The sequence below is a fragment of the Heptranchias perlo genome, unplaced genomic scaffold (genome assembly GCF_035084215.1).
Source record: "Heptranchias perlo isolate sHepPer1 unplaced genomic scaffold, sHepPer1.hap1 HAP1_SCAFFOLD_544, whole genome shotgun sequence".
Lineage (NCBI taxonomy): Eukaryota > Metazoa > Chordata > Chondrichthyes > Hexanchiformes > Hexanchidae > Heptranchias > Heptranchias perlo.
This window is the reverse complement of record NW_027139564.1, coordinates 25476-39551: the sequence shown is the minus strand read 5'-3', so window position 1 is coordinate 39551 and position 14076 is coordinate 25476. Positions and strand designations below refer to the sequence as shown.

At 54.9% G+C, this 14076-nt stretch overlaps 1 protein-coding gene across 1 annotated transcript in view; it reads left to right on the top strand.

The window, feature by feature from the left end:
• Positions 1–11161, top strand: part of LOC137315386 (multiple epidermal growth factor-like domains protein 8) — a 105544-nt gene extending 94383 nt beyond the window's left edge. The window contains exons 13-15 of the mRNA XM_067980108.1: positions 882–1074; positions 2020–2190; positions 10969–11161. Of these exons, the coding sequence (XP_067836209.1) occupies positions 882–1074; positions 2020–2190; positions 10969–11133 (529 nt within the window). The 3' untranslated portion in view covers positions 11134–11161. The remainder of the gene's footprint in view (positions 1–881; positions 1075–2019; positions 2191–10968) is intronic.
• The last annotated feature ends 2915 nt before the right edge of the window (positions 11162–14076 follow it).

Genomic DNA, 14076 nt, shown 5'->3' with positions numbered 1-14076 from the left:
GACCCCCCCCCCGATCTCAGAGACCCCCCCCCGATCTCAGAGACCCCCCCCCGATCTCAGAGACCCCCCCCCGATCTCAGAGACCCCCCCCCGATCTCAGAGACCCCCCCCCGATCTCAGAGACCCCCCCCCGATCTCAGAGACCCCCCCCCGATCTCAGAGACCCCCCCCCGATCTCAGAGACCCCCCCCCGATCTCAGAGACCCCCCCCCGATCTCAGAGACCCCCCCCCGATCTCAGAGACCCCCCCCCCCGATCTCAGAGACCCCCCCCCGATCTCAGAGACCCCCCCCCCGATCTCAGAGACCCCCCCCCGATCTCAGAGACCCCCCCCCGATCTCAGAGACCCCCCCCCGATCTCAGAGACCCCCCCCCGATCTCAGAGACCCCCCCCCGATCTCAGAGACCCCCCCCCGATCTCAGACTACCCCCCCCCCCCCGATCTCAGACTACCCCCCTCGATCTCAGACCCCACTCCCCCAATTGCCGAGGTCCCCCCCCCCCCCCCCTCCGATTGCCGTGTATCTAAGTTTACTGACGACACTGAGTTAGGAGGCACAGTAAATAGCGTTAATGGGAGCAGAAAGTTGCAAAGGGACATTGAGAGATTCAGTGAGTGGGTGAAACTGGGGCAGATGGAGTTCAATGTGGGGAAAGTGTGAGGTCATCCACTTTGGACCTAAGAAAGATAAATCAGAGTATTTTCTCAATGGTGAGAAGCTCGAAACTGTGGATGAGCAGAGAGATTCAGGGGGTCCAAGTGCGGATTCAGGGGGTCCAAGTGCACTGGGCTAATGGGCCCAGTGGAATTTCCTCGCTCCAGGTGTAGTTTTAAATGTGGCCCTGTTTCACTAACTGGTCTCTCCGTCTCCCCTCGGCAGTGTGGCTGGGCTCTGTAAGCCGGTGTGTGAGCAGGGCTGTATCAATGGAACGTGTGTGGAACCCAACAACTGTCAGTGTCACTTCGGCTACGTGGGGCAGAACTGCTCGGTGGAGTGTCAGTGTAATCAGCACAGCAACTGTGAGAGTGTCGGTGCTCGGGATCACTGTCTGCAGTGTGTCAACAACACCAAGGTAGGAGAGGGAGGGAGGGGGACACCCCGGTCACATACCCCCACCCCCACCCCCCCCCCCGGTCCAACAGACACTGACTGCGGGTTTACCACTTGTCGGGAAGCAGCAATTACTTTGAACCGAAGCCGAGTTTGCAGAGTCTGTGATCTGGAATCGGGCCCCTGTGAGAGTTTCAGTGGTGTCTGCGACGCTCTGCGCGCCCGCCCCTCGACGCTCTGCAGCGCCCGCCCCTCGACGCTCTGCAGCGCCCGCCCCTCGACGCTCTGCAGCGCCCGCCCCTCGACGCTCTGCAGCGCCCGCCCCTCGACGCTCTGCAGCGCCCGCCCCTCGACGCTCTGCGCGCCCGCCCCTCGACGCTCTGCAGCGCCCGCCCCTCGACGCTCCGCAGCGCCCGCCCCTCGACGCTCTGCAGCGCCCGCCCCTCGACGCTCTGCAGCGCCCTCCCCTCGACGCTCTGTAGCAGGGTTTCAGTGTTACCGAAGACAGGCTGTGGCTGGGGAGAGGATGGAGGCTGAGCGACACAGAGGGACTCACTCGCCCACCCTGGACCACTCTCTGTGTTAAGGGTGAAGCCCCCGCAGCGACTGTGAGTAAATGCAGCTCCTGAGCCACACTGAGCAGGTCTGTGTCGGGTTAGACCACCCCTCTCTTCCCCCGCCCCCCCCTCCACGGTCTGTGTCGGGTTCGACCAGAACCTGAATTGAGCTGGTAACAGGGGACAAATTACGCTACTCTTTGTTATACCAGAATGTGCGTAAAGCTTATGAGGATTGACCCTGGTAACTGGAGCGTCTCCTCAAACCGTGATGCTCCCCACAGTCGAATATCCTGCCGCCTACAGTTTCGGGTGGAGGTGGGTGAGCCAGGCACCGAGTAAGAATACACTGTTTTGCTGGCTAAGTGAGAGGGTCATTGCTGATATCAGCCTGTGTTGTGTGTGTTCAGGGAGATCACTGCGAGAAATGCAAACCCCTGTACGTGGGCTCGGCCCTGGCTGGGGGCTCATGCAAACCCTGCAGCAACTACTGCAAGAATAACAGCCACATCTGCATCATGAGGGAGCAGTACGAGAAGGGCATGACTGACCCCGACAGATATCCACTCGACCCAGTCAAGGTAAGCACTGAAACACCTCTGCCCACTTCCCGTCCTCTTCCTCACTGCTGAATAACTGCAACAAGTACCAGGCCAACCTGCAAATTACCCACACCTCAGGGACTGACGTCAGCTGGAGTTTTTTTTTGCAGGTGTCCTTATTTTCAAAATGGTCATTGTACTGTGAAAATGTTCAGTAAAATGGGGTGCTCTTTACCCAGCCTCCATAGCAGCAGAGAAACCGCGCTGTTCCCGGGATCGAGCATTTAATCCCAGAGACACCGCTCTCTCCCGGGATCGAGCATTTAATCCCAGAGAAACCGCTCTCTCCCGGGATCGAGCATTTAATCCCAGAGAAACCGCTCTCTCCCGGGATCGAGCATTTAATCCCAGAGAAACCGCTCTCTCCCGGGATCGAGCATTTAATCCCAGAGAAACCGCTCTCTCCCGGGATCGAGCATTTAATCCCAGAGAAACCGCTCTCTCCCGGGATCGAGCATTTAATCCCAGAGAAACCGCTCTCTCCCGGGATCGAGCATTTAATCCCAGAGACACCGCTCTCTCCCGGGATCGAGCATTTAATCCCAGAGACACCGCTCTCTCCCGGGATCGAGCATTTAATCCCAGAGACACCGCTCTCTCCCGGGATCGAGCATTTAATCCCAGAGAAACCGCTCTCTCCCGGGATCGAGCATTTAATCCCAGAGACACCGCTCTCTCCCGGGATCGAGCATTTAATCCCAGAGACACCGCTCTCTCCCGGGATCGAGCATTTAATCCCAGAGAAACCGCTCTCTCCCGGGATCGAGCATTTAATCCCAGAGAAACCGCTCTCTCCCGGGATCGAGCATTTAATCCCAGAGACACCGCTCTCTCCCGGGATCGAGCATTTAATCCCAGAGACACCGCTCTCTCCCGGGATCGAGCATTTAATCCCAGAGACACCGCTCTCTCCCCGGGATCGAGCATTTAATCCCAGAGAAACCGCTCTCTCCCGGGATCGAGCATTTAATCCCAGAGACACCGCTCTCTCCCGGGATCGAGCATTTAATCCCAGAGAAACCGCTCTCTCCCGGGATCGAGCATTTAATCCCAGAGAAACCGCTCTCTCCCGGGATCGAGCATTTAATCCCAGAGACACCGCTCTCTCCCGGGATCGAGCATTTAATCCCAGAGAAACCGCTCTCTCCCGGGATCGAGCATTTAATCCCAGAGAAACCGCTCTCTCCCGGGATCGAGCATTTAATCCCAGAGACACCGCTCTCTCCCGGGATCGAGCATTTAATCCCAGAGACACCGCTCTCTCCCCGGGATCGAGCATTTAATCCCAGAGAAACCGCTCTCTCCCGGGATCGAGCATTTAATCCCAGAGACACCGCTCTCTCCCCGGGATCGAGCATTTAATCCCAGAGAAACCGCTCTCTCCCGGGATCGAGCATTTAATCCCAGAGAAACCGCTCTCTCCCGGGATCGTGCATTTAATCCCAGAGTAACCGCTCTCTCCCGGGATCGAGCATTTAATCCCAGAGAAACCGCTCTCTCCCCGGGATCGAGCATTTAATCCCAGAGACACCACTCTCTCCCGGGATCGAGCATTTAATCCCAGAGAAACCGCTCTCTCCCGGGATCGAGCATTTAATCCCAGTGAAACCGCTCTCTCCCGGGATCGAGCATTTAATCCCAGAGAAACCGCTCTCTCCCCGGGATCGAGCATTTAATCCCAGAGAAACCGCGCTGTCCCCGGGATCGAGCATTTAATCCCAGAGAAACCGCGCTGTCCCCGGGATCGAGCATTTAATCCCAGAGACACCGCTCTCTCCCGGGATCGAGCATTTAATCCCAGAGAAACTGCTCTCTCCCGGGATCGAGCATTTAATCCCAGAGAAACTGCTCTCTCCCCGGGATCCAGTATTTTTTTTATTATTTGTTCACGGGATCTGGGCGTCGCTGGCGAGGCCGGCATTTATTGCCCATCCCTAATTGCCCTCGAGAAGGTGGTGGTGAGCCGCCTTCTTGAACCGCTGCAGTCCGTGTGGTGAAGGTTCTCCCACAGTGCTGTTAGGAAGGGAGTTCCAGGATTTTGACCCAGTGACAATGAAGGAACGGCGATATATTTCCAAGTCGGGATGGTGTGTGACTTGGAGGGGAATGTGCAGGTGGTGTTGTTCCCATGTGCCTGCTGCCCTTGTCCTTCTAGGTGGTAGAGGTCGCAGGTTTGGGAGGTGCTGTCGAAGAAGCCTTGGCGAGTTGCTGCAGTGCATCCTGTGGATGGTACACACTGCAGCCACAGTGCGCCAGTGGTGAAGGGAGTGAATGTTTAGGGTGGTGGATGGGGTGCCAATGAAGCGGGCTGCTTTGTCCTGGATGGTGTCGAGCTTCGAGTGTTGTTGGAGCTGCACTCATCCAGGCAAGTGGAGAGTATTCCATCACACTCCTGACTTGTGCCTTGTAGATGGTGGAAAGGCTTTGGGGAGTCAGGAGGTAAGTCATTTGCCGCAGGATACCCAGCCTCTGACCTGCTCTTGCAGCCACAGTATTTATGTGGCTGGTCCAGTTAAGTTTCTGGTCAATGGTGACCCCCAGGATGTTGATAGTAGGGGATTCGGCGATGGTAATGCCGTTGAATGTCAAGGGGAGGTGGTTAGACTCTCTCTTGTTGGAGAAGGTCATTGCCTGGCACTTGTCTGGCATGAATGTTACTTGCCACTTATCAGCCCAAGCCTGGATGTTGTCCAGGTCTTGCTGCATGCAGGCTCGGACTGCTTCATTATCTGAGGGGTTGCAACTGGAACTAAACACTGTGCAATCATCAGCGAACATCCCCATTTCTCACCTTATGATGGAGGGAAGGTCATTGATGAAGCAGCTGAAGATGGTTGGGCCGAGGACACTGCCCTGAGGAACTCTTGCAGCAATGTCCTGGGGCTGAGATGATTGGCCTCCAACAACCACTACCATCTTCCTTTGTGCTAGGTATGACTCCAGCCACTGGAGAGTTTTCCCCCTGATTCCCATTGACTTCAATTTTACTAGGGCTCCTTGGTGCCACACTCGGTCAAATGCTGCCTTGATGTCAAGGGCAGTCACTCTCACCTCACCTCTGGAATTCAGCTCTTTTGTCCATGTTTGGACCAAGGCTGTAATGAGGTCTGGAGCCGTGTGGTGCTGGCGGAACCCAAACTGAGCATCGGTGAGCAGGTTATTGGTGAGTAAGTGCCGCTTGATAGCACTGTCGACGACACCTTCCATCACTTTGCTGATGATTGAGAGTAGACTGATGGGGCGGTAATTGGCCGGATTGGATTTGTCCTGCTTTTTGTGGACAGGACATACCTGGACAATTTTCCACATTGTCGGGTAGATGCCAGTGTTGTAGCTGTACTGGGACAGTTTGGCTGAAGGCGCTGCTAGTTCTGGAGCACAAGTCTTCAGCACTATGGCCAGGATGTTGTCGGGGCCCATAGCCTTTGCTGTATACAGTGCACTCAGCCGTTTCTTGACATCACGTGGAGTGAATCGAATTGGCTGAAGACTGGCTTCTGTGATGGTGGGGATATCGGGAGGAGGCCGAGATGGATCATCCACTCGGCACTTCTGGCTGAAGATGGTTGCAAACGCTTCAGCCTTGTCTTTTTCACTCACATGCTGGTTAGTTGTTTAATTGTCCACCACCATTCACAACTGGATGTGGCAGGACTGCAGAGCTTTGATCTGATCCATTGGTTGTGGAATCGCTTAGCGCTTCCGCTGTTTAACACGCATGTCGTCCTGAGTTGTAGCTTCACCAGGTTGGCACCTCATTTTTAGGTACGCCTGGTGCTGCTCCTGGCATGCTCTTCTACACTCCTCATTGAACCAGGGTTGATCCCCTGGCTCGTTGGTAATGGTAGAGTGAGGAATATGCCGGGCCATGAGGTTACAGGTTGTGCTGGAATACAATTCTCCTGCTGCTGATGGCCCACAGCGCCTCATGGATGCCCAGTTTTGAGCTGCTAGATCTGTTCTGAATCTATCCCATTTACACAATCTGCGAGAGGAAGTGCCAGTGAACATTCCAGGTACAGCAGCTTTGCAATATGTTTTGAATTGTAAAATGTACTTGGTGCTTTGAACGCTGTCTGTGGTTTCAGCGTGCCTCGTGTATATTTTCAGCGTGCCTCGTGAATATTTTCAGCGTGCCTCGTGTATATTTTACAGTGCGAGTTATTTGGGTCTCCCAATAAATGTCTGTTTTTTGGGAGTGTCTGTTTATGCAGGTTTCACTGTACCAGCCTGTCCACAGAGTCCTGGACTGGCACTGCCCATTCTGCCTTCACCACCTCACTCATCAAACTCTCTGGCACATGTTGAACAGGGTGGGGCAGTGGGTTACACACTGTCTCCGACCTCCTGTGCCTGGGTTCAAATCCTGCCCCAGACAGGAGGTGATGAGGGTCTCCGCAGACCCAGACGGGAGGCGGCGGGGCTCTCCCCGCACCCAGACGGGAGGCGGCGGGGCTCTCCCCGCACCCAGACGGGAGGCGGCGGGGCTCTCCCCGCACCCAGACGGGAGGCGGCGGGGCTCTCCCCGCACCCAGACGGGAGGCGGCGGGGCTCTCCCCGCACCCAGACGGGAGGCGGCGGGGCTCTCCCCGCACCCAGACGGGAGGCGGCGGGGCTCTCCCCGCACCCAGACGGGAGGCGGCGGGGCTCTCCCCGCACCCAGACGGGAGGCGGCGGGGCTCTCCCCGCACCCAGACGGGAGGCGGCGGGGCTCTCCCCGCACCCAGACGGGAGGCGGCGGGGCTCTCCCCGCACCCAGACGGGAGGCGGCGGGGCTCTCCCCGCACCCAGACGGGAGGCGGCGGGGCTCTCCCCGCACCCAGACGGGAGGCGGCGGGGCTCTCCCCGCACCCAGACGGGAGGCGGCGGGGCTCTCCCCGCACCCAGACGGGAGGCGGCGGGGCTCTCCCCGCACCCAGACGGGAGGCGGCGGGGCTCTCCCCACACCCAGCTCAGGACGTTAAACCAGTTTCTGGTGGGCACTGGGTCCATCAGAACATTGTTCCCAGCTCAGCAGTGAAGTAACGGAGAGGGTTGATGAGGCGAGTGCGGTGGATGTTGTGTATATGGACTTTCAAAAGGCGTTTGATAAAGTGCCACATGATAGACTTGTTAGAAAAATTAAACCCCATGGGATTAAAGGGACAGTGGCTGAGTGGATACAAAATTGGCTAAGGGACAGAAAGCAGAGAGTAGTGGTGAACGGTTGTTTTTCAGACTGGAGGGAAGTATACAGTGGTGACTCCCCGGGGTCAGTATTCGGACCACTGCTCTTTTTGATATATATTAATGACCTAGACTTGAGTATAGAGGGTGTAATTTCAAAGTTTGCAGATGACAAGAAACTCGGAAATGTAGTAAATACTGAGGAGGATAGTAACAGACTTCAGGAGGACAGAGACAGACTGGTGAAATGGGCAGACACATGGCAGATGAAAAATAATACAGAGAAGTGTGAAGTGATACATTTCGGTTGGAAGAATGAGGAGAGACAATATAAAGTAAATGGTACAATTTTAAAGGGAATGCAGGAACAGAGAGACCTGGGGGTGTATGTACACAAATCTTTGAAAAGGTGGCAGGACAAGTTGAGCAGGCTGTTAAAAAGGTATATGGGATTCTGGGCTTTATGAATCGAGGCACAGAGTACAAAAGCAAGGAAGTTATGCTAAACATTTATAAAACACTGGTTAGCCCTCAGATGGAGTATTGTGTCCAATTCTGGGCACAACACTTTAGGAAGGATGTCAAGGCCTTAGAGAGGGTGCAGAGGAGATTTACGAGAATGGTCCCAGGGATGAGGGACTTCAGTTATGTGGAGAGACTGGAGAAGCTGGGGTTGTTCTCCTTAGAGCAGAGAAAGTTGAGGGGAGATTTGATAGAAGTGTTCAAAATCATGAGGGGTTTTGATAGAGTAAATAAGGAGAAACTGTTTCCAGCGGCAGGAGGGTCGGTAACCAGAGGCCACGGATTTAAGGTGATTGGCAAAAGAGCCAGAGGGGAGATGAGGAAACATTTTTTTGCAGTGAGTTGTGATGATCTGGAATGCGTTGCCTGAAAGGGCGGTGGAAGCAGATTCAATAATAACTTTCAAAAGGGAATTGGATAAATAGTTGAAGGGAAAAAAATTACAGGTCTATGGGGAAAGAGCAGGGGAGTGGGACTAATTGGATAGCTCTTTCAAAGAACCAGCACAGGCACGATGGGCCGAATGGCTTCTTTCTGTGCTGTAACATTCTGTGAATTGGCGGTCTCATTCAGACAGGCCTCAGGATGGCTGTTGGCAGCAATGTCACCTTGGGGCAATAGGAGGCACTCTTCAGGTTACAACTGAGGGGCATTGTAGAGGGAGCTTTACTCTGCATCTAACCCTGTACCTGCCCTGGGAGTGTTTGATGGGACAGTGTAGAGGGAGCTTTACTCTGCATCTAACCCTGTACCTGCCCTGGGAGTGTTTGATGGGACAGTGTAGAGGGAGCTTTACTCTGTATCTAACCCTGTACCTGCCCTGGGAGTGTTTGATGGGACAGTGTAGAGGGAGCTTTATTCTGTATCTAACCCCCTGTACCTACCCTGGGAGTGTTTGATGGGACAGTGTAGAGGGAGCTTTACTCTGTATCTAACCCCCTGTACCTACCCTGGGAGTGTTTGATGGGACAGTGTAGAGGGAGCTTTACTCTGCATCTAACCCCCTGTACCTGCCCTGGGAGTGTTTGATGGGACAGTGTAGAGGGAGCTTTACTCTGTATCTAACCCCCTGTACCTGCCCTGGGAGTGTGTGATGGGACAGTGTAGAGGGAGCTTTACTCTGTATCTAACCCTGTACCTGCCCTGGGAGTGTTTGATGGGACAGTGGAGAGGGAGCTTTACTCTGTATCTAACCCTGTACCTGCCCTGGGAGTGTTTGATGAGACAGTGTAGAGGGAGCTTTACTCTGTATCTAACCCTGTACCTGGCCTGGGAGTGTTTGATGGGACAGTGTAGAGGGAGCTTTACTCTGTATCTAACCCCCTGTACCTGCCCTGGGAGTGTTTGACGGGACAGTGTAGAGGGAGCTTTACTCTGTATCTAACCCTGTACCTGCCCTGGGAGTGTTTGATGAGACAGTGTCGAGGGAGCTTTACTCTGTATCTAACCCTGTACCTGGCCTGGGAGTGTTTGATGGGACAGTGTAGAGGGAGCTTTACTCTGTATCTAACCCCCTGTACCTGCCCTGGGAGTGTTTGACGGGACAGTGTAGAGGGAGCTTTACTCTGTATCTAACCCGTGCTGTACCTGCCCTGGGAGTGTTTGATGGGACAGTGTAGAGGGAGCTTTACTCTCTATCTAACCCTGTACCTGCCCCGGGAGTGTTTGATGGGACAGTGTAGAGGGAGCTTTACTCTGTATCTAACCCTGTACCTGCCCTGGGAGTGTTTGATGGGACAGTGTAGGGGGAGCTTTACTCTGTATCTAACCCTGTACCTGCCCTGGGAGTGTTTGATGGGACAGTGTCGAGGGAGCTTTACTCTGTATCTAACCCGTGCTGTACGTGCCCTGGGAGTGTTTGACGGGACAGTGTAGAGGGAGCTTTACTCTGTATCTAACCCTGTACCTGCCCTGGGAGTGTTTGATGGGACAGTGTAGAGGGAGCTTTACTCTGTATCTAACCCTGCACCTGACCCTGGGAGTGTTTGATGGGACAGTGTAGAGGGAGCTTTACTCTGTATCTAACCCCCTGTACCTGCCCTGGGAGTGTTTGATGGGACAGTGTAGAGAGAGCTTTACTCTGTATCTAACCCCCTGTACCTGCCCTGGGAGTGTTTGATGGGACAGTGTAGAGGGAGCTTTACTCTGTATCTAACCCCCTGTACCTACCCTGGGAGTGTTTGATGGGACAGTGCAGAGGGAGCTTTACTCTGTATCTAACCCCCTGTACCTGCCCTGGGAGTGTTTGATGGGACAGTGTAGAGGGAGCTTTACTCTGTATCTAACCCCCTGTACCTGCCCTGGGAGTGTTTGATGGGACAGTGTAGAGGGAGCTTTACTCTGTATCTAACCCCCTGTACCTGCCCTGGGAGTGTTTGATGGGACAGTGTAGAGAGAGCTTTACTCTGTCTCTAACCCCCTGTACCTGCCCTGGGAGTGTTTGATGGGACAGTGTAGAGGGAGCTTCACTCTGTATCTAACCCTGTACCTGCCCTGGGAGTGTTTGATGGGACAGTGTAGAGGGAGCTTTACTCTGTATCTAACCCGTGCTGTACGTGCCCTGGGAGTGTTTGATGGGACAGTGTAGAGGGAGCTTCACTCTGTATCTAACCCTGTACCTGCCCTGGGAGTGTTTGATGGGACAGTGTAGAGGGAGCTTTACTCTGTATCTAACCCTGGACCTGCCCTGGGAGTGTTTGATGGGACAGTGTAGAGGGAGCTTTACTCTGTATCTAACCCTGCACCTGCCCTGGGAGTGTTTGATGGGACAGTGTAGAGGGAGCTTTACTCTGTATCTAACCCTGTACCTGCCCTGGGAGTGTTTGATGGGACAGTGTAGAGGGAGCTTTACTCTGTATCTAACCCTGTACCTGCCCTGGGAGTGTTTGATGGGACAGTGTGACTGTTTAAATGAGCCAGTCTCTGCGTGTGACTTTGAATGATATTTAAATTCCCTCCGGACATGTTCGATACATTCACAGGTTCCCTGATCTTTTGGTTTGGGCTCTGTTTCTTGCGATCTCCTTGTGTCTCCATGTTAATGTGACCTTCACTCTTCGTCCTGTGCAGATCACGAGCTGGGTGTTGGAAGGACCGAGGGAGGAGACTGCGATCTGCGTGCAGTGTCAGAACAACAGCTCAGGGGAGCGCTGTGACAGCTGTGTGGATGGTTACTTCCTATTGGAAGCAAAATGCACCAAGTACGGACCAATCACGGGAACCCATGCAATCTGATGTCCACGTTTACCCCATTAATCCCTGCTCTGCTCCTTGGTTCAAATAAACTGCTCCCTTCAGATAGGATCACACCTTGATTGCAGTGTCATCAAACTCCAGTACATCCCACACCCTGTGCTCCAGTACATCCCACACCCTGTGCTCCAGTACATCCCACACCCTGTGCTCCAGTACATCCCACACCCTGTGCTCCAGTACATCCCACACCCTGTGTTCCAGTACATCCCACACCCTGTGCTCCAGTACATCCCACACCCTGTGCTCCAGTACATCCCACACCCTGTGCTCCAGTACATCCCACACCCTGTGCTCCAGTACATATCACACCCTGTGCTCCAGTACATCTCACACCCTGTGCTCCAGTACATCCCACACCCTGTGCTCCAGTACATCCCACACCCTGTGCTCCAGTACATCCCACACCCTGTGCTCCAGTACATCCCACACCCTGTGCTCCAGTACATCCCACACCCTGTGCTCCAGTACATATCACACCCTGTGCTCCAGTACATCCCACACCCTGTGCTCCAGTACATCCCACACCCTGTGCTCCAGTACATCCCACACCCTGTGCTCCAGTACATCCCACACCCTGTGCTCCAGTACATCCCACACCCTGTGCTCCAGTACATCCCACACCCTGTGCTCCAGTACATCCCACACCCTGTGCTCCAGTACATCCCACACCCTGTGCTCCAGTACATCCCACACCCTGTGTTCCAGTACATCCCACACCCTGTGCTCCAGTACATTCCACACCCTGTGCTCCAGTACATCCCACACCCTGTGCTCCAGTACATCCCACACCCTGTGCTCCAGTACATCCCACACCCTGTGCTCCAGTACATCCCACACCCTGTGCTCCAGTACATCCCACACCCTGTGCTCCAGTACATCCCACACCCTGTGCTCCAGTACATCCCACACCCTGTGCTCCAGTACATATCACACCCTGTGCTCCAGTACATCCCACAGCCTGTGCTCCAGTACATCCCACACCCTGTGCTCCAGTACATCCCACAGCCTGTGCTCCAGTACATCCCACACCCTGTGCTCCAGTACATCCCACAGCCTGTGCTCCAGTACATCCCACACCCTGTGCTCCAGTACATCCCACACCCTGTGCTCCAGTACATCCCACAGCCTGTGCTCCAGTACATCCCACACCCTGTGCTCCAGTACATCCCACAGCCTGTGCTCCAGTACATCCCACACCCTGTGCTCCAGTACATATCACACCCTGTGCTCCAGTACATCCCACAGCCTGTGCTCCAGTACATCCCACACCCTGTGCTCCAGTACATCCCACACCCTGTGCTCCAGTACATCCCACACCCTGTGCTCCAGTACATCCCACACCCTGTGCTCCAGTACATATCACACCCTGTGCTCCAGTACATCCCACAGCCTGTGCTCCAGTACATCCCACACCCTGTGCTCCAGTACATCCCACACCCTGTGCTCCAGTACATCCCACACCCTGTGCTCCAATACATCCCACACCCTGTGCTCCAGTACATCCCACACCCTGTGCTCCAGTACATCTCACACCCTGTGCTCCAGTACATCTCACACCCTGTGCTCCAGTACATCCCACACCCTGTGCTCCAGGACATCCCACACCCTGTGCTCCAGGACATCCCACACCCTGTGCTCCAGCACATCTCACACCCTGTGCTCCAGTACATCCCACACCCTGTGCTCCAGCACATCTCACACCCTGTGCTCCAGTACATCCCACACCCTGTGCTCCAGTACATATCACACCCTGTGCTCCAGTACATCTCACACCCTGTGCTCCAGTACATCCCACACCCTGTGCTCCAGCACATCTCACACCCTGTGCTCCAGTACATATCACACCCTGTGCTCCAGCACATCCCACAGCCTGTGCTCCAGTACATCCCACACCCTGTGCTCCAGTACATCTCACACCCTGTGCTCCAGTACATCCCACACCCTGTGCTCCAGCACATCTCACACCCTGTGCTCCAGTACATATCACACCCTGTGCTCCAGCACATCCCACACCCTGTGCTCCAGCACATCTCACACCCTGTGCTCCAGCACATCTCACACCCTGTGCTCCAGCACATCTCACACCCTGTGCTCCAGTACATCTCACACCCTGTGCTCCAGTACATCTCACACCCTGTGCTCCAGGACATCCCACACCCTGTGCTCCAGGACATCCCACACCCTGTGCTCCAGTACATCCCACACCCTGTGCTCCAGTACATATCACACCCTGTGCTCCAGGACATCCCACACCCTGTGCTCCAGTACATCCCACACCCTGTGCTCCAGTACATCCCACACCCTGTGCTCCAGTACATCCCACACCCTGTGCTCCAGTACATCCCACACCCTGTGCTCCAGTACATCTCACACCCTGTGCTCCAGTACATCTCACACCCTGTGCTCCAGTACATCCCACACCCTGTGCTCCAGTACATCCCACACCCTGTGCTCCAGGACATCCCACACCCTGTGCTCCAGGACATCCCACACCCTGTGCTCCAGTACATCCCACACCCTGTGCTCCAGTACATCCCACACCCTGTGCTCCAGGACATCCCACACCCTGTGCTCCAGTACATATCACACCCTGTGCTCCAGTACATATCACACCCTGTGCTCCAGTACATCCCACACCCTGTGCTCCAGTACATCCCACACCCTGTGCTCCAGAACATCTCACACGCTGTGCTCCAGCACATCTCACACCCTGTGCTCCAGTACATCCCACACCCTGTGCTCCAGTACATATCACACCCTGTGCTCCAGTACATATCACACCCTGTGCTCCAGTACATCTCACACCCTGTGCTCCAGTACATCCCACACCCTGTGCTCCAGTACATCTCACACCCTGTGCTCCAGTACATATCACACCCTGTGCTCCAGTACATATTACACCCTGTGCTCCAGTGCATCCCA